A 19,033-nucleotide genomic window follows, 5' to 3' on the forward strand; every position below is an offset into this window, starting at 1 on the left:
TGGGACATTTCTTAACTGGTATCATGAAAGCCTTTAATCATTTTGTGTGCTATATAAAAATAAGAAATTCTGATTTAAAAACATTATGCTAGATCCAACAAGAAAACTGCTGGAAGCTTCTTGAGGACTAAGGCTACCCATGTAAGCTATTTTCAACAAAGCAGCTCAAAAGCCAACAGTTAATTCAACTCTAAAGGTGATGATCAGCCCTGCAGACAAACAAACAAGAAAGGGACTATTCCATCACAGATTACATTGCATAGGAGAACTCAGAGAGGTACCACTCAGACAACAGTAAGTCCAAGTAAGACAGAAACGAGGTGAGGGGGAGAGGTTTTCTGATCCACATACCAACTGTGTTAGCTTAAAATTGGTTGTTTAGGATGTGCCTTGTCTCTGAGTGGTCATTCATGGTTCATTGATCCCTCTACATGGAAAGTGACAATAGAATTTTGGAAAGCACATCAAACTTTAGGTTTTTAAAAATGTATTAATCTAAACAAACATCAGCATTCTTTTTTAACAGATTACTTCTTTTGAGAAATGTATTACAATTGCTCTTCATCTTATGAAGGTGGAAAGTAGAATTCTTCTAATCCTTGCTGTCAAAATATATTATAAATTATTCTTAGGCTGTCATAATGCAGACTTACATGAGACAGCCTCTCATCAAACAATGAAAGCTGCATTCTAAAAAGCTGATCACTCAGCTCTGCTCTCACACAATCCTTGCATTGCAAATTGAACTGGCATTCTAATCCAAACAGCTTTCAGTATTTCAAAATCTGGATCACAGCAGTGCTCTGAAACTGTAGAACGAGGCCATGATTTATAACACCTACATAAGTAGTCTGTAGTGAGATAAGAGTGAAATTTCACACAAAGCCTTCCATATAAAGAGTGCCTCAGCTGTCACTTCAGAGACATTTTCATGCAACACTGCTTGAAGACACCATTCTGATCCATCACAAAATGACACCACTCAGCATAAAAAGAGAAAAAAATATAGCCTTTACCCTGTAGGTCTGGCTTTGGATTTAATTTGATTTTTTCAGTATATAAGAAATTCACACCAAAGGCAATTTCACAGATCATCCAGTATGAGATAATGAAATTCAGTCGCTAACTGTAATGCAATGGGGAAGTGTAGGTTTGAAACCCAAATAGGAGTACAATTCCTGAATCAGTCACAAATTTTCTGCTATTCCACAACAGGTGGAATTTTCCAAAGCTCATTAAAGGAATTTCAAGATATATTCAGATAGAAACACTAAATGTGCTTATAGTGCATTCTTCTTATTGGCTGTTGTTAGGCAGGCATTAACCGTGATTTAGAAAGTCCGATGCTGATGGGAAAGATCGATGGTAAAAGAGATCAAGGCAGACAAAGAACGATCTTCTTAAAGAGCCTCGCAAACTGGATGGATGTACCACCAACAAAGATGATCCATGCCTCCAAAGCAAGATTAACATGTAGGTCCATGGTTGCCAACGCCCTGTCAGGATATTGGTTCCTAAAGAGAGTGAATGTCTGCCGAAGCTTTTGTACCTGTGTGTCAATCTTCAGAAAATCCACTAACTCCAGATCCTAGCCTTTGAAATAGAATTAAGGCAATAGCCCTGATCAATAAGACAGCCATTAATGATGAATTTGAAATCAAAGTATTCAAATGCAACATAGTGGCATAGCATGTTCGAGCACACAGCATCAGTACAAAGCACCTTGTAATGAAATTGCACAACATTCCAAAGACTCCATGCTGCTGAGTTTATGATCTCAGTTGTATCACTCTGTGAAATGCCAGGTGGCAGCAAAGTACTTCCCCACAGAAGGGAAATGTAAGATTAATCACTGAATCATTCGTGCACACTTCTAGGGCAAGAGTCGGCAATCTTTTTTGCCTGAAGTCTTTTGATAAAATTGCTTAAAGATAAACAATTTGGAACCACAAAATGAAAATTCAGCATTTCTAAGCCAAATAACTGGCAAATTGCCAAGTGTATCTGGTATAATGTATAAGTAGCATATATTATAAATAAAACACTGTATTAACCTTATGTATCAATAGAGAATAGACCCAACACTGAATTATTGCGTTTTTTGACTTCTTTTTACAATAGTTTTATTGGTAGGGTTATCTTTAAAACAAACTTTAACACGAAATGCACAGATTTAAGACAATTTTTTTAGCAATTAATTCTCATGATACGAAAAATAGCTTCCAATAGCACGTTTAGAATGAATTATCATCCCAGCTATATTAGAAACAATAATGGTTGCAACAGTAAAACCTGTTCCTCAAACCAAAAGCATTGGGAGGAATTTTCCATTCTGGAGACTAAGGGCAGGATTTTCGGGGTCGTCGAGCGGACACGGTGGGCGGGTCTGGAAATGGCTGGGAAACGGGCCGCTGCTCGTGATCGGCCCCCTACCGCGATTTCGCGTTGGCTGGCCAATTAATGGCCAGCCAGTATGAAATGCGCACTGAAAGGCTCAGCGCTGCCAGGGTGGGGGCGGGAGGAGAACGAGTGCCGAAGTCAGCGCAGACGCGTGCGAGCGCTGAATGAAAGCTCCCTGAAGGGAGAGAGCTGACTCAGAGAGCTGAAGAATTTTAAAGTCAAAAATAAACATTACGAAATTGCGAAAAAAAATTCCACCCTAAACATATTGATGATGCCGAAACATTTAAATTTTTAAAAATTAATATCGGAAACCTCATCTCGCCCTTGGACGGGCGGTGAAAATTCCAGGTCAATTACTACATTAATGGCTTTAATAGGCCTCTTAATTGGCAGCGTACACGCTATTGACTCTCGCGCGTGCCTGCCAATTGAAATATAGTGTGAGTGCGCGATGACGTCGGGAAGCTCGTCCGACATCATCGCGCGCTATTTTACACCTGATCGGGTCGGGCATGCACTAGCCCGTGGGACGTGAAATTCTGCCTTAAGTGCAGTGGCAGACAGGAAAGTCGGGATTCCCTCTGGCGGTGGGGCGGATTTTCGCACCAGATCTTCTGTTTTTCAGCTCATGAATTACACATCAGTGGGGAGCTCATCGAATTTCGTGGCAGGGCAGCCAGTGAATCATGTGCCCCGCCATTACCTCATGGGGTTGAAGGTCCTGGTGCCTTATTTAAATGGCACCTGCACACACATTCACGCTACAGGTCAGGTTATTGTGTAATTCAGGTTCTTAATGGCACTTAAAAGAAACAAACCCCCTGCACCACGGTTCAGCGATTCCTCCCTGGGGACTCTCCTCCAGGCCATGCAGGATAGACAGGAGGTCCTCCTTCAAAAGGATAGGAGTAGGAAGTCCACCCACCTGACCACACCAGCCTTGGAGGATGCCGCCAGATAGGTCAGCGCCCATGGCCAACAAAAAAGGTCCACCCTGCAGTGCAGGTAAACGACGAATCATCTGATGCACTCCGGCAGGGTAAATGAACCTTCAGCTGACTCCCAACTCTCACTCTCATAAGGACATCAAGCATCTAAGGGTTAGAGTCCACAGGGATGTCACACATGACCAACAGATGGGATATCAGCACTACATGTCTGCCAGCCACTTTAATATCCCCATCTCATGTTAGATCCTGCACAAATGGCATCCTCACAGCACACACAGCAGGCATACATGCTTCTGAACTGCTCTTTTATCCATAGTGCTCACAGTGAATCCATCTGTCTTTATCTGGGACAAGTTCACCCATAATTGGCAGGAGAGATCACAGACTTGGGCAGGGGGTACCTTGAAGTTCAGGACCCCTCCCATACAAGGAACAGGCCCAGAGCTGGCTGGAGAGGATAGGGATCATTTCTGCACAGAAAGCAAGATCAGCCTCCCCATGAAGCCTCCCCAGCCAGTGAGGATGCATCCAGTATACGTCAGCCACATATAGGCAAACACTGTGAGTGGCCTATAGTGTAGGAGCCTGCCTAGTCAATCACTAATTATCTCTTTTCTCTATTCCAGCCACCAGCAAGAAAAGGCGAAGGAAGATCTCCAGCAAACAGCCTCCAGAGAACCTCAGATGAAGATGCTGATGAAGACCCGTCATTGCATTGACCTACACCCTCCACCCGCACAGATAGATGCACCTTGGTGGGTTCTAGTTCTGGAGTAGGCTCGGGTTTGCAATCTGGTGATCGCCTCATGGACAAGTGTTGAGCAGGTGGAGGCAGTGACAGCTGAGGTCTCTGACACTCTGAGGACTGCTGGAGACAAGGCATCTGCAATGATGAGTCTCTGCAGTCGGCCCTGAGAAAAATGCTGGAGATGCAGAGACAGGCAGGGGAATATCAGGCAGGGGAAAGTCAGAGGCCATCAACAGACTGGAACAAAGGATGGAGGAGTCCGTCCACATTCTGTCTGATCTTGTGGCTCAGCATGCAAATGCACTGAAGTCTCCATGGGAAGGGTGGCAGCCACCTTAGAGACACAGGTCCGGCAGTAAGCACAGTTTCTGCCAAACGTGCACTTGGACCCACAATCCATTGCTCTAGGTATGCGTGTGTTAAAGCAGTGGCTAGGTGAGAGGGGGTAGGACCGCCCTCCACATGCCCCTTCTCCTCAAGAAGCCAGGGAGGTGGCACCCAAAGGGCGGAGGCATGCCAGCCAGACATCCCAGGGGCATCCACCCAGGAGTCCCCAAGGGTGTCCTGCTGCTCCAAATCCCCTCTGCCTGTGACTCCATCAACCTCAGCAGGTCAGGCCAAGGAGGGTGGAGCAGGAAACCCTTAGCAGGCCAGGGCCATCCAGGCCTCAGGCCTCCAAAGCATACCCACCAAAGTCACCTCAGACAGCAGGCTGCCTCTACCTCTACTGCGGATGTCGGGGCTGCACCTAGACATAGCGGTAGGGTAAGAAAAATTAGGAAGTTTTGAATGTACAATGGTGGCACGAGTGTGTTCATTCACTATATATAATCGGCACTATTGTCATTATATTTTGCATTTATCCTTCTCCAAGTCTCAGCTATTGAAAGGCTAATTGATGTGATGCAAGGTCGCATGTTCATTCAAGGGTACAAAATGACCCCTCCACCCCTGCCAATTATCTCCCATCTTCTCCCTCACTTCTATGAATTCTCACTCAATTCCGTCACAATCAATCACCTTTAGTTTCACATCAACATTATGAGCAAAAGCACTTCCTAAATGAAAATGATGGCTGGACAATACACATGTGACCCTTGCATCTCAGGTTATGTGACCTCATGAGAATCGCTTATCAAGGTTAGTGATTATCCTGATGCTGCTGCATTGAAGTTTGTAGCTTGTGGATATTATAAGTATTTATCACTTCCTATGTTGGATTCTTTTCACACAAGTACACTTTACAATAGCTTTTACCTTATGACTGTGAGGTTTTGTTAAAAATCTTACTCATCTTCAAGCACCATAACCTTTCATAGCAACCTGCTGCGTTATTTTGTCTCCACTTTTAAGACTGCAAATTACTCCTTTATTAGTTCCCACTCTCCCCATGAATGATCGAAGTTGACTCCACTCAGTGACATTTGAGATGTCTGCTAGATGGGAATGAGTGTGTGATGTCAGAGGTGTGTGATCATCCTGATGAAGTCGTCCAATTACCTGTGAGGATGTTATTTCGCTGCTGAATGACTGTCTAGCGTTGCTTGACGGCATCTCTCTGTGAGGTCGGAGAATGCCAATTGATATGGAATTCATTGCATGACTGTGCACTCAGTGACTTAGGCGGGGATTTTCTGGACCCACCATGGCGGGACCTGCTGCAGGCCAGCCAAAAGTTCATTGACCTTCGGCGGGACTGGAAGATCCTGACGGCAGGCAGGGCCAGAAAACTCCAGCCTTAGGATTCATAGCAAGGATTGACCTTTGTGAGGTGGACAATGTTGAGCACTGTAATAGTATGAAAGCAACACTCTGGCACATTTCCTAAATGCTCATACTATTGACTGTTCTGTCAATGACTGGGCCATGTCTCTCCCAGATGCCAAAGCAATTCAGGATGCAAACTTGGCAGGCTTCTGACAAATGCAAGGTAATGAGTGTTTGTCAATAATCACATGACAGTCCTTCTGAGTCTTAAGTACAATGCTAACATAACTCTCAGCTTTGCCTCCATGCTGTCACGTGACAGATCACTGCATCCTGATGTCTGGTGGCATATTGGGGCTCAGTATCAAGATGCAGCTTCTGAGAGCTGCGTTTGGAGAAATGGTGCCATACGGATGTAGCTCCATCTTCAGAAGGTCAAGCAATAACCATTGACAGATGTTTTTCCTCTTCAAGCTGCCTTGCTAAGATGCTTTCAGACTGGCATGAATGCATCTATGTGTGCAATAGCATTTCTGCCTCTTGAAGGCCGCCATGCTCACTGACTTGTTCACACCCTGGTTGAAAAGACTGCACTATGTGTAGTAGCCTAAGGATGTGTGCTAGAGGAGTGCTTATTCTATTACACAGTGGCCACATGCTTACTAGGCTACTGCGCCTTCCAAGGATGACCCCATCGTTGGGGTTGAATGTGGCTTATGTTTCCTCTGTTATCATTTTGAGATCAATGACCTTTCGTGAGAAGTTGAAGATGACAATGAAGGTCTTGTTGTCTTCTCTGCATTAAGGCGTGAAGAGAACTGTGCTCATATCAACTTGTCTTCACCTTATTCTTCCTGGAATCTTATAGCTATGAGGTTGTCATGGGCATGTCTTCTGCATTATGCCCATGCAGTGGCATTCTCATTTGCAGTGGCTCATCTGAATCCTCTCCCTCTTCAAATTCATCCCCTTCTACGTCCTCCTCATCCTAGGAGCAAACAACAATGATGCGGGACACCCCCTGGGGTGAGTATGAAGAGCTCCACCTGATCAATCCAAACATCTGAAATGCATCTTTAGGAGGCCAATAGACTGTTCGATTAAGAATTTTGTGGCTGAATCTGCAGCAACTGTATCTCTCCTCAGATGCACTCTGTGGATGGTGAATGGCTGTGATTAGCCATGTCTTTAGTGGATACCTGATATCACCAAGGATCCAACTCTCTAAGCACCAAGGGCTCTCCAAGACCTGTGGCACCTGCGAGTGACTCAAGATGTAGAGTCGTGAGAGCTCCCTGGGTACCTAGCACAAATCTGCTTTCTCTAAGCACAGGTTAGCCGGATGTTTAAAGCATGAAATTTTTTTCTATTAATGAAACTCACATGCTGCTGCCAGGGAGCTTTCAAGGCCACAGGTGTGCAGTCGATGACACCACGTACTTGTGGAAAGCCTAAGATTGCAGCGAAACCCATGGATCTGGCAGCCTAGCTTGCTTTATCCATGCTGAACTGCATGTAATAGTAAGCTTTATTGAAAAGGGCATCAGTCAACTGCATTATGTATTTATGTGTCACTGATTGTGAGATTCCACAGAGATCCCCAGTGGAGCTCTGGAAGGATCTGTTGGCAAAAAAGTTGAGTGCTGTGGTAACCTCAACAGCAACTGGCATTGGATGCCCTCCAAGTCCATGCAGCATGAGTTCCTCATGAAGAATGTGACAAACATGAGCTACTACGTCCCTAGACAAGTGAAAGTGCCTGCGGCATTGTTTTCAGTTCATTCAATGTGTGAGCTGCATTTTCTGTAGACCCTTGGTCGCACAAAACATCTTTGTGGATTTGGTCACTCCTCGTCAGCATCTGGGTCTTCCTGGGGCCTCGCTGACTCTTGTTCCTCAGGGCAACGGTCTTCCCTGAGCTATGCCAAATGGCATCAGGCCTTTCTCCTCATTCGCATCAAAGCTATCAAGAAGGCAGTGTTGCTACAACTGTATTCTCAACTCCTTGTTTCTGTGAACAAATACAATTCAGCAATCAATGTTAGTAATGTTAGTTCCTGTCAATTTGTCTTCCTTCATTTACAAGGCAGCTGTGCCTTCTCCGGCCCTTTACTCTTCCTAGTCTCCACACTGCAAAACAAAGCAGGATGATTTCATAGTGGAGGATGACAGGTACTGACCTTTCTGCTCAGAGTGAATGTGCATTCACAACGAGGGTGATCATTAGGGTCAAAAGACCCAAGTCCTAGGAGCCACAGTCAGCCTTGTATTGGTTGTCCTCCAGTGGCCTTTACAACAACTACGGATACCCAGTCCTTGGACCTATGTCCTGGTTGCAATCATGGTACCTTAAATGCCATGACCAATGCACTAGGAAGATGGACACTTGTAGGATTCATGGCCATTGATTCTTGGAGCCTGCATCCATTCTAAGATGCCTCTGTAATGATCACATGCCGATTAGGACCATATGCAGTGCAGCACCTAAACTTAATGGATTGTCACCCAAATGCACACCATTAGAAAAGGAGCCAAGTTCATTTATTGTGCACGAAACCTTCGGGTCCAGCACTCAGCTAAGCCATACTCGCCATCATTTAAGCAAGACAGTTTAAGGTGCCCCTTCAGTTGGCCAAGATATGCTGTGCTGAACTCCTCCCACATGCCTTGAGACCCCTCCCATATCGATTTTTTCAAGCTTGTTTTTCTAAGTGTGTCATTGATCACTGCTTGTGAGCATGGTGCTCATTAGGTTTGTAAGTACGACCAGCTTCCAACCTCCCCTATCAATCAACAAGTCCCTCCCATCCTCCTCCATAGTCACCACTTCCTAATTCCCATTCTTCCTGTCACTATTCAGATGCCCCTGTTACCCTCGATCCCATCATTGTTCATGTTGATATTCCTGTCCTCCCCCTTTAATGTTGATGTCCCCATGCCCTTTGTCGACTTGACCCCTGCCCTAATCTAGCCCACATGCACCCTGACTTTCCAGGACTCCCCACCCCAACCCATGAGACCATCCAATACCCACCCCCTTAATGACTTTTCAGCTACTGACATAAGGATGCAAATGCCTCCCCTGACCGTGATTGTGCCATCTGCCTCACAGTACCATGCTTCTAACCCCCAGGACCAAATTCCTTAAGTGACTGACCACATCCTGCTCACCATGTTGTGCACAACTGTCACTGCCCAGAGAGGCCTTGCCCCGCCCAAGACTTGGACCAAGATATGCGTGTCATGCAGAGTCCCCTAACATGGTCCACTCTGCCGTAGGACAGTTTGTTAAATATGCCTCTGACAGTGTGGCCCCAGCCTCAGGACAGTCTGTTCAATATGCCCCAAAGTGTGGCCTGAGCCCCAGGACAGTCTCTTACTCCTCCTTGGACAGTCTTATAACTGTTGCCCCAGGACAGTATTTCATTACTTAACTCTGTTCCTTGACCCCACCCTAATCCCCGTTCCCTCCAGTGTTCCATAAACCCCACTCCCCCCAGTCCTGTCTCCATTTTCCCCCTTCCCTCCCTTGTTCCACCACAACCAACCCCCAACCCCTGTCCTGCCTTTGTTTTTCCCTCCCCACTGGTCTTGCCTCCCATGCCCAGCCTTAGTACAGCTTCTGATAAAAGCACACAAAATCTCACAACATTCTTAAAGATAGGCGAAAGCAGCATCTACGTATCTCATAGTCATTGATGAAGTGAAGCTCGCCAGGTCACGCTACTTATACTGTCAGGAAACAGGCCGATCTAATTACCTGCTGGCGGAGCACTTAATTTGGAAGGGGACCGTGATTCCAGCAGGTCTGTCTTTTAATGAGCATTCATGAGATGCAAATAAATGCAAATGTGGTTCCCGGCATAGATCAGTGGGAAACTCGACCCATCTTTAGCCTGCCATCAAAGTTAGGAGAACAAAATTCCAAACTAATTTCCCGCCGGCAGGAAACTGACTTTTGCCATCACACCAAATTTTGTGCCCCCACCCGCCATAATTCCCGCTGCTGGTGAGAGCAGAAAATTTCACCCATTATCAGTAACCATTCTGTAGCTATACCACTCAAACAGGTTTATTTAGAGAACAATCATACTTTTCATTAAAATAACTATTTGAAACCATCAAGTGCAGCATAACGATTAGCCCTTTACCCCCACAATTAAACACAGCTCTTACTTTTCTTGACTTAATTTTTTTAGATTTTATTCACATTCATGTTATCCAACTGGAAAGGTTGGGAGCCGCAAATGAGATGCTGAAGGGCTGCATGTGGCTCTGGAGCCACAGGTTGCAAATCTTCATTCTAGGGTCTGATTCAGCATGGTCAGAAGGTACTACCCACTCACATTTTCAGCTCGAGTTGCCTATGGACTGAGATGCTCACGACAAAAGGTGAGAAAATAAATTGAATACATAAGGATTCATAAGAATATTTAGAAATATGGCCCAAAAATGGCAGTAGTTCAGTTACCACCCATTTATGCTTGCTTTCTTGAATGGCACCCCTGCTTTCATATACAAATTGAGGTACTATTATACATAGGACCCCAATTACAGTTTTGAGCAACAAACGGGTGGAGGGCATTATTTCAAAAAATAGCTCCAAATCATTTTTGATTTAATTTTTCTGGTGCCTGACGTGCTGAGTATTTCCAGCATTTTCTGTGGTTTTTGCAAGTTTTATTTGTATCGGCTGTAAAAGGAAATACAAACTCAATCTGTTTGCTCACGCTGTATCATGCACTGTAGCACTGAGAAATATAAAAATGTTTTAAAAGGTCATATTTGTTTTCCAATATTAGGGTTGATAATGCAAGACAGCTCCTGAAACCCTGCAGTGCTACAAGTGGCAAAACCTGAATTACCACGTGGAAACCTGAGCTTCACTCTGTGCCCTGTGCGCAGTGCTGATGACAACTTACAGTACAATTGACAGTTTGCACTGGATACACTGTTGACACTTATAAAGACTCCCAAGCTTTATGATAATGAATAGTAAGCCTTATAACTCTCCTATTGCACTGAAACTGTACTTTATATGCTCAGCATCCATCCCAATGGACACTTCATTGAAGGCCCCATCGAAAAATTGCACTGTTCATAGTTGTGTGGCGCACTTCTCCAAATAGGGTTACCTTTCATTAAATGATTCCTTTCAGCATGCCCTCCAACATCTGTTCAGTGCATCGGGCAGTTCTGCCCAAGTCATTTGTTTGCCCAGAAAACTGGCAGATTTATTGGTATCAAGCTGCATTTCAACATCAGGAAACTGATAACATACCCACAGCCTCACTAGTAGTTCACTGCACAATGTGCCATGGTCTGCACAAGCACCCACAATATTTAAATTATTTGGCCTTGTTTTATGGGGTGGCCCCAGTGCAAAAACTGCACTTGATGCTCTGCAGCTATGGCATTTCTGTGCTAAGACTGCAAAATCTTCCCCATTGTGTTCCCCAAAGTTTTAATGATGCAACTACTCAAGTTTGAAACTTCACTATTTGAATCTCTTGGAACAATAATGGACTACATAAACAAAATAGCTTTTCATTTCATTAACATGCAGCTGACTAACAACACTCAATCCATAAGGTCAATGCCCTCTACCCAGACAGCAACCAAAATGCTTTCCTTTTAAGGCAATTCTGTGCACCGATCCATCAGGGTGGTGGTGACCCAGAAAGCTAGAGGCAACCGGTGCCTCAGCTGTGTCATGGAGTCCCGACTGAATTCTGTTGCAATCAGGCAGCTAATAAGCTATTGTACAAAGTAACTATTTTACTGAGTTTAAACACAAAACTATTAGTGCATCTTCCAACAGAACAGCATTCAAATGTACCAGTTCTGCAGTCCTATAGTGTTGCTCAAGTTACTCCTGTGTGCTTTAATGCAGGAATATGTCTATGCTACATTGATCATTACAGTCAACTGCAAAATGTTTAAAGGGTAACACATCCTGTTTACAAGACTAATTGTGAAATTGTCAATCTATCAGTACAGTACCAAAGTTGTCATTTGAGCAAACTGGAAGATGTTGCATTTAAGAGCAGCCAAATTGAATAATACAAGAAACTTTACCTTCAATGCTTTTATTGTTTGATGTAACTTGAAAGAAAATTTTTTCTGCAGAGTAAATGAAAAAAAACTATTAGTTTTTTTTGATCCACTAATAATGCATTGAGCAGTTTACCTTTGTTTAAAAAAAATCCTTACCTCTCCCCCGGTGTTCCTCTTCTGTTCCTTCTTTGCTTTTATAAAAGCTCGTTTTCTGCTTTTTTGTGGGAGGATAGTACTCCGGCACGTACACCTCTACGGGATTTTCACCTGCAGTGTCGTTTTCTGTCCAACAGATAGAAGAATTGATATGGAAAGTTCAACACGACACTGTACAAAATCAAACTAAAAGGTAAACTTGCTGCTACTTTGTTACACTGATCTATTATACAGAAAACTTTGAATAGCTAAAGTAAAATTACATACCAAAAATCAAACTGAGGGATTCATGACTTACGTTCATCGTCTGAATCCTAATTCATACCTTGAGCCACTCCCTGGTAGTGATTGCCATTTGTGATATATGGGAATATATTTTGAGTTGGCACTCACAAGAGTTCACTTGGTGAATCAAATAGTTGACTGCAGAAGTCATCGCCTAATTACAACTCCCAATTTCTTAGTGAATCAGAAAATCAGAGGACCACAAACCAACTGCCAATATCATCCTTTAAAGGGACAGGACCCAAACAATAGCTCATTAGCTGCCTGATTTAAATTTATCCTTTCTTTTTGTTTCAAATATTTTGGACAAATTGTGCGCTCTGGTTTTTAATCCAGCTCAAAATTAAACACAATTTATTATGTATTCCACTCTTTTACTTCACTGAAAAGCTTAATTAAATGATGAAAATGTATCCTATTTAAAGTACAAAGTAGGTTACATGTATTGACTAAAACAAAAACAGAATTACCTGGAAAAACTCAGCAGGTCTGGCAGCATCGGCGGAGAAGAAAAGAGTTGACGTTTCGAGTCCTCATGACCCTTCAACAGTATAGTTCTGTTGAAGGGTCATGAGGACTCGAAACGTCAACTCTTTTCTTCTCCGCCGATGCTGCCAGACCTGCTGAGTTTTTCCAGGTAATTCTGTTTTTGTTTTTGATTTCCAGCATCCGCAGTTTTTTGTTTTTATTTATATATATATATAGATATATATATACACATGTATTGACTACTGCTGAAATCATAACGAACCAGCAAACTCTTTTTGTTGTCAATTACCTGTGTTTTGTTTGGGCTTAATTCCTTCATAACCCTTTGGTTGAAAACCACCAAATGCCCAGTCAAGCATTGGCTTAATTTGTTCCTCCAAGGTGCCCCGGTCATTGGAGGGGAATGGCATTCCAGATCTGCTACTAGCAATCTGAAAGAGTTGATGTCTTTTATTAGGTATAGAATAGGTTATCACATCTTGGAGCTGTTCAGATTTACGTTTAGAGTATCACAAAATAAAGTAGCAACAAAATACCTATTGCATTTCTTTGGTTCCACTAATAAATCCTGACCATGACAGCAGCCACATTACACAACTGACCTGCAATGCAATAACAATGGGATGTAGATGCATTTCTCATACCCTAATTTCTTCAGCAATATTAGTGAGCTTTCAATGTTGATTTATTTAGTTTAAAAAGATGACTGTCAACCCTCCCATTTATTGACTACATTACTTCATTATTGCTTATTTCTACCATATTGGGTGGTATTAGTCTGAACCTGGTCTTCAGGCCACTAAACATCTCTACTTACAACCCTGGCCATCTTTTATCTGTAATACTCCTCTTTGAACAAAGCAGGACCATCTGCTGGACAGCCATCCAATGCACTTTGAGGCTATCTGGTGAGAAAGGCTTCCAAAATTTGTAAAGTCTAAACATACTTCTTTTTCTTTCCCTTTCTTTCCTAGGTTTTCCTGGACAATTATTTCAGAGGCCTAGAGAGCAAACTGACCACCTTTTTTCAGACATTCAGCAATGTCACTCTTGCTGCTTGCTTGTAAGGTGTGATTGTCAGATTCAGCAATGACTAACATTGTAATTTTCTTTCATCTGGCACAATCAACTCTTAACTAATTTCAGAACAATCTGCAAGACCACCTTTCATTTTATTCCTCACATTTCTTGTGCAAGTTGAATTTTGATTTAGACAGTAATAGAAAACAACAAATTGAGACGTCTTTACTGGGCACTCTCCTTCTAAGCTTGCACAGTTATTCTATAATATTCTATTTTTGGCTGCCTATTACCATCCAATATAAACTACAAACTAAACACAAGCTCACGTACTTAGAGCGGGAAATTGATTTCTGCGGAAACTCTGGATAGTCAAATTTCCACTTCAGCTGTAAGCTCTCACTGCTTATCTCCAAAAGGAAAATCAAAGCCACGTGTGGAATTTTAAAGGAATGCTAACAGGCTTTTGCTGCAAATTTTCCTACAATCAAATTTTCATTTGAGCTAAAACATATTATTACTAGCAGAAGCTTTATATATAATATTAACCATAATGAAAACTATAAAATGTATTCTGAAACAAAACAGAGAACAGCCATAAGTTTACAGCAGGTCAGTAGACATCAGGAGAAAGAACAGATAATCTGTATTTGGCAGGCATAAACTGAGGTACATCTTTTTTTTATGGAGAGGTTTCTGCTGTTTACTGCTATCGTGAAGCTAACATCTATCTTATTGAGACTATGAAATCATAATTGCTAACATAAAGAAGCACTTTTCTGCAAATTCTTAGCCATGTTGTGACTTATTTTCACCAATTTCCCTGAAAGATACTTGATAAATATGCTTGACCACTTATCAGAATCTGTTCATCAGTGCCTCCCTATAAGCAATAAGTAGAATTAGATGCAGTGGCCCTGAAATCACACATTGGAACACTACTGTACAAATGTCCATCTGGAGTTACTCTCTCTTCTATTTCAGTAGAAGTGTTAACCCACTTAAAATGTATTAACATCTTTTCTAAGCGATAAGCTCACTGATTTTTGGGTTACAAAGATCAAGACCAACTAATCAGCTGTCTCTACCACTTCTCTCCCCTCCTCTAGCCCACCAGGCTTAACTTACTCTAAGATTCCCCCTTGCCCTAACTCTGAATTCACATCTTTCTCTCCTATCTCCCGATATGCTCCCCCCAAGCTCAACTTGTTGATGAGATCTACCTCTTGCTCTCTAGGTTCTATTCCTACTATTCCTGGTTCCTATGTTAGCTGACAGTATTAACATTTTTCTCTGCAGATAGTGTCCCTCCCTCCTTCAAATCTGCCATTATCATCGGTCATCTTTTAAAACCAACCTTGCAAACTACTGCCCAATCTCCAACCTCCCTTTCTTCTTCCGAATCCTTGAAGGCAATGTTTGCCTTCCAAATCTGTGCCTATCTTTCTCAGAACTCCTTGTTTGAATCCCTCCAATCAGGTTTCTGCCCTCTTCATACTGCCAAAGGTCACAAATGATATCCTTGTTGACTGTGACAAAGGTAAACTCTGCCTGCTCATCCTCCTTGGTCTTCAGCCTCCGACACAGCTGAATATGAAATTCTACTCCAATGCCTCTCCACTGTCATCCAGCTTGATAGTACTGCACTGGTACTTGGTGCTTTCATTTGTATGTATCCTGTCATGGCCAGAGAGTAGCCTGCAATAGCTTCTCTTCCCAATCTCTCACACAGTCACCTTTGGGGTTGGCTAAGAATTTATTTTTGCCCCCCCTCCTTTTTCTCATTTACATGCTACCCTTAGCAACACCTTCCAAAATCATGGTTCTGAACTTCCTTCCAGGACCAGAATACAGGAGTTGGGACTGTTTCTGGGTCCCAAGCTTGGCCATGGCAAAAAGTCATTCTTTGGAATTTTCAAGGAGGCGCACCATTTATTGGCAGAGACAGGTTTCCTGTCCAATAAGGGGCAACTCCTGTCCAATAAGGGGCAACAGGTGGGCTCTTGAACCAATCCGAGGCCTTCCAGTTTGAGAGGGAACAGCTGCCTGCAATGCATGATAAGTGACAGAGAGGGCGCACTATCTCCAACTTTACTGATACTAAATAAAAGGTAGTTTCTGCAGCTATGTCACCTCTGTGGTGGGGAATGGGGGAGGGGGAGAAATCCTTCCACAGGGAGGCCTGATCAGGCCTCTGGGAGGCATTGTGGCGAGCTCTTTCCCGTCCAATAGTGAGATGAATGGTTTATGATCTGTCTCGATGATCATCTTCAGCCTAACAATATAGTCAGAGAAATTCTTACAAGTCCACGTTACTGCAAGAGCCTCTTTTTCAATAACTGCATATCGTTTTGCTGTATCTGGCAGCCCCATAGATGTGTAAGATACTGACTGGCAGCACCCATCCAACTGGCAGGGATGGGTTGTAGCGAGGCAGGATATCTGGTGAGAGCAGCATGTTTTTGATCTAACGGAATGGATGGTCTCATACTCAGGTGGTCAGTGACAGCTTCTTAGCCTGCCTGGAGCACTGACACCCTAACCTGCCATTGAACACCCACCTCATGCTGATTTCTAACAGATTCACTGCTACACTCTACTATTCCCATGTCACTCTCTACATAATAATATGGGTAATCCGGTTTCCCCAGTCCCACATCAACCCTTACAGTCCCAAACACCATAATACTACACCTCCCCCAAATTTTTCACCCAAATGTATTTACAGTAATATTTACATGTTACCCCTTCTACCCGCAAATCTCTGACTTTACAGATTCAGATGGTCTGGAGATTTTCTGAATCCTCTAAATTGAAAAGCATGATTTCTGGAAGAATGGTAGTCTCAATTGCTTTGGGCTGACTTTGTTAGTCTGGAATTGAAGTTGTAGTACTTGGTGTTTCAATTATTTGGGTTTCTACATCTGATTCTCTCAAACATATAATAGGAGGTTCGTCACGAGGAATGAGGAGAAGACTTTGCTTAACCGTCTGATTGTGCATTCTGGAGTATGTATCAAGTAAGACGGTCTTTGATCTTCATCCCTCTGGACAATGATGACTTCTCTATCAAGGTCTCTGATCCAAACCTGGTTACATCTGTTTAGCCTTGGCAGGTTTAAAGTACGGTACCTCCTATTGTAAGTGGAAGCTTGTCGCTGCCTGTAGGACTGTTCTCGGTCCTGAACCTTCTGATAGTCCCTGACTGCCAAGCCTGGGATTAATTTCTTCAGCAGCATGGGAAGTTGAGTGCAAAGTTTTCTGCCCATCAGCAGCTCAGATGGGGCTAATCAATATTACAGTAAGGTGGATCTGTACATCAAAAGCACCATTGGAAAGTCATCATTTTTCTTCAAGAGGGTTTTAATAAGGCAGACACACCTTTCCGCCTCACCGTTAGATTGTCGAGACCTTGGGGAGCTGGTGAGGTGTTGAAATCTGTAACTCCCGGCAAAATGAGTGAAGTATTCATCATTGAATTATGGTCCGTTGTCAGACACCACCTGGTCCTGGACACCAAGGATCACAAAGGTTTCTTTCAACGACCTAGTGACCAATTCTCTAGTTGTTCTGTGTAAATGTTTTACTTAGATTCACCAAGAGAAGTAATCACCAATGAAGAAGGAGGACATGCTGTTTTATTTATTCATTCACGGGATGTGGGCCTCATTGGCTGGGCCAGCATTTATTGCCCATCCCTACTTTCCCTTGAGAAGGTGGTGGTGAGCTGCCTTCTTGAACTGCTGCAGTCCATGTGGTGTAGGTACACCCACAGCACTGTTAGTTCCAGGATTTTGACCCAGCGACAGTGAAGGAACAGCGATATATTTCCAAGTCAGGATGGTGAGTGACTTGGAGGGGAACTTCCAGGTGGTGGTGTTCCCATCTATTAGCTGCCCTTGTCCTTCTAGATGGTAGTGGTTGTGGGTTTTGAAGGTGCTGTCTAAGGAGCCTTGGTGAATTCCAGCAGTGCATCTTGTAGATGGTACCCAGTGCTGCTACTGTGCATCGGTGGTGGTGTGTCCCATCTATATATGAATAGATTCATTCCCAAACACTCCTATGGTCTGGTAGGGAACTTTGTGGGGGTAAGGGGCTCTCTCTGGATGGGTTCGTGGGTGCATACACCTGGCAGTTTAAAATCATCTCTTCAATTGCTCTTGATATTCCCGGTCACCACACTCAGACTGGGCTCGTGCCCTGCACTTTGTGATGCCCAAGAGGCCTTGGTGGATTCATTGTAGAATCTCCAGTTAGAGTGAGACTGGAATGACCAACCGTTGATCATACACTAGCTAATCACCAATTACAGTGAAGTGTTTCTGCTGTTCAAAGTAAATTTTCATAACTTTGCCAGTGGTCAATCTTGCAGGCAGTACTGACAGATGCGGATGCACTCTCTATCTCGCATCTGCTCATGGTGTATCTGCTGAAGTTTTTTGGAGCTCACTGGCAGTTGTGTTGTCATGAACTGGGAATATGACCCAAGCTTGTCGGCCAGATCGACATTGTGTGTTGCAGGATGATCAACTGTTGCCCTGGACAGTGTGTCCGCAGTCATTTGATGTTTCCCATCAACATACACTATCTTGTATGCAACGCACATGAGACGTAAGCAGAATCTCTTAATTCTGGGGGGCATCCTGGTGAGCTCTTTCCTATCTGATAGTGAAATGAATGTTTATGATCTGTCTCAATGATCATCTTCAGCCTAACAATATAGTCAGAGAAATTCTTACAAGTCCATGTTACTGCAAGGGCCTCTTTTTCAATAACTGCATATCTGTTTTTGACAGCCCTCTAGATGTGTAATATACTGCTTGGTAGCACTCGTTCAGCTGCGTTTGGAACAGAACTTCCTTTAGTCCTGTTGATGAGGCATTCACTGCGATTATAGTTGGCAGGGATGGGTAGAAGTGAGGCAGGATGTCTGGTGAGAGCAACATGTCTTTGTTCTAATGGAATGCTTGCTCTTGGTGTGTATCCCAACACCAAGCTTGGACCTTTTCAAGAAGGTTTCGCAGAGGCTCTGTGACTTGTGTCAGGTTGGGCAGAAATTTCACCAACTGGTTCACATACCTAAGAATCTTTGGAGCCCTGGAATGGATGACGAAGTTGGAAACTCACCAAATGCCTTCGTTTTGTGTGGTTCTGCCATGATGCCTTTGCTGCTCACAATATGACCTAAGAACCGAATAGAAGTCTTAGAGAACTCGCA

General features: G+C 43.4%; 1 protein-coding gene across 10 annotated transcripts in view; it reads right to left on the reverse strand.

The window, feature by feature from the left end:
* Positions 1-19,033, reverse strand: part of LOC121287207 (DNA (cytosine-5)-methyltransferase 3B-like) — a 335,867-nt gene that overhangs the window by 123,811 nt on the left and 193,023 nt on the right. For all 10 annotated transcript variants that reach the window (XR_005945160.1, XM_041204873.1, XM_041204868.1 and 7 more), the window contains 3 exons: positions 13,085-13,226; positions 12,022-12,147; positions 11,887-11,931 (listed from right to left, as the gene is read on the reverse strand). Coding sequence is in view for 9 of the 10 variants with exons in the window: in XM_041204873.1 (XP_041060807.1) it covers positions 11,887-11,931; positions 12,022-12,147; positions 13,085-13,226 (313 nt within the window). In the remaining variant the exon portion in view is untranslated. The remainder of the gene's footprint in view (positions 1-11,886; positions 11,932-12,021; positions 12,148-13,084; positions 13,227-19,033) is intronic.

This window comes from Carcharodon carcharias, chromosome 14, assembly GCF_017639515.1.
Source record: "Carcharodon carcharias isolate sCarCar2 chromosome 14, sCarCar2.pri, whole genome shotgun sequence".
In the NCBI taxonomy this organism is placed as follows: domain Eukaryota; kingdom Metazoa; phylum Chordata; class Chondrichthyes; order Lamniformes; family Lamnidae; genus Carcharodon; species Carcharodon carcharias.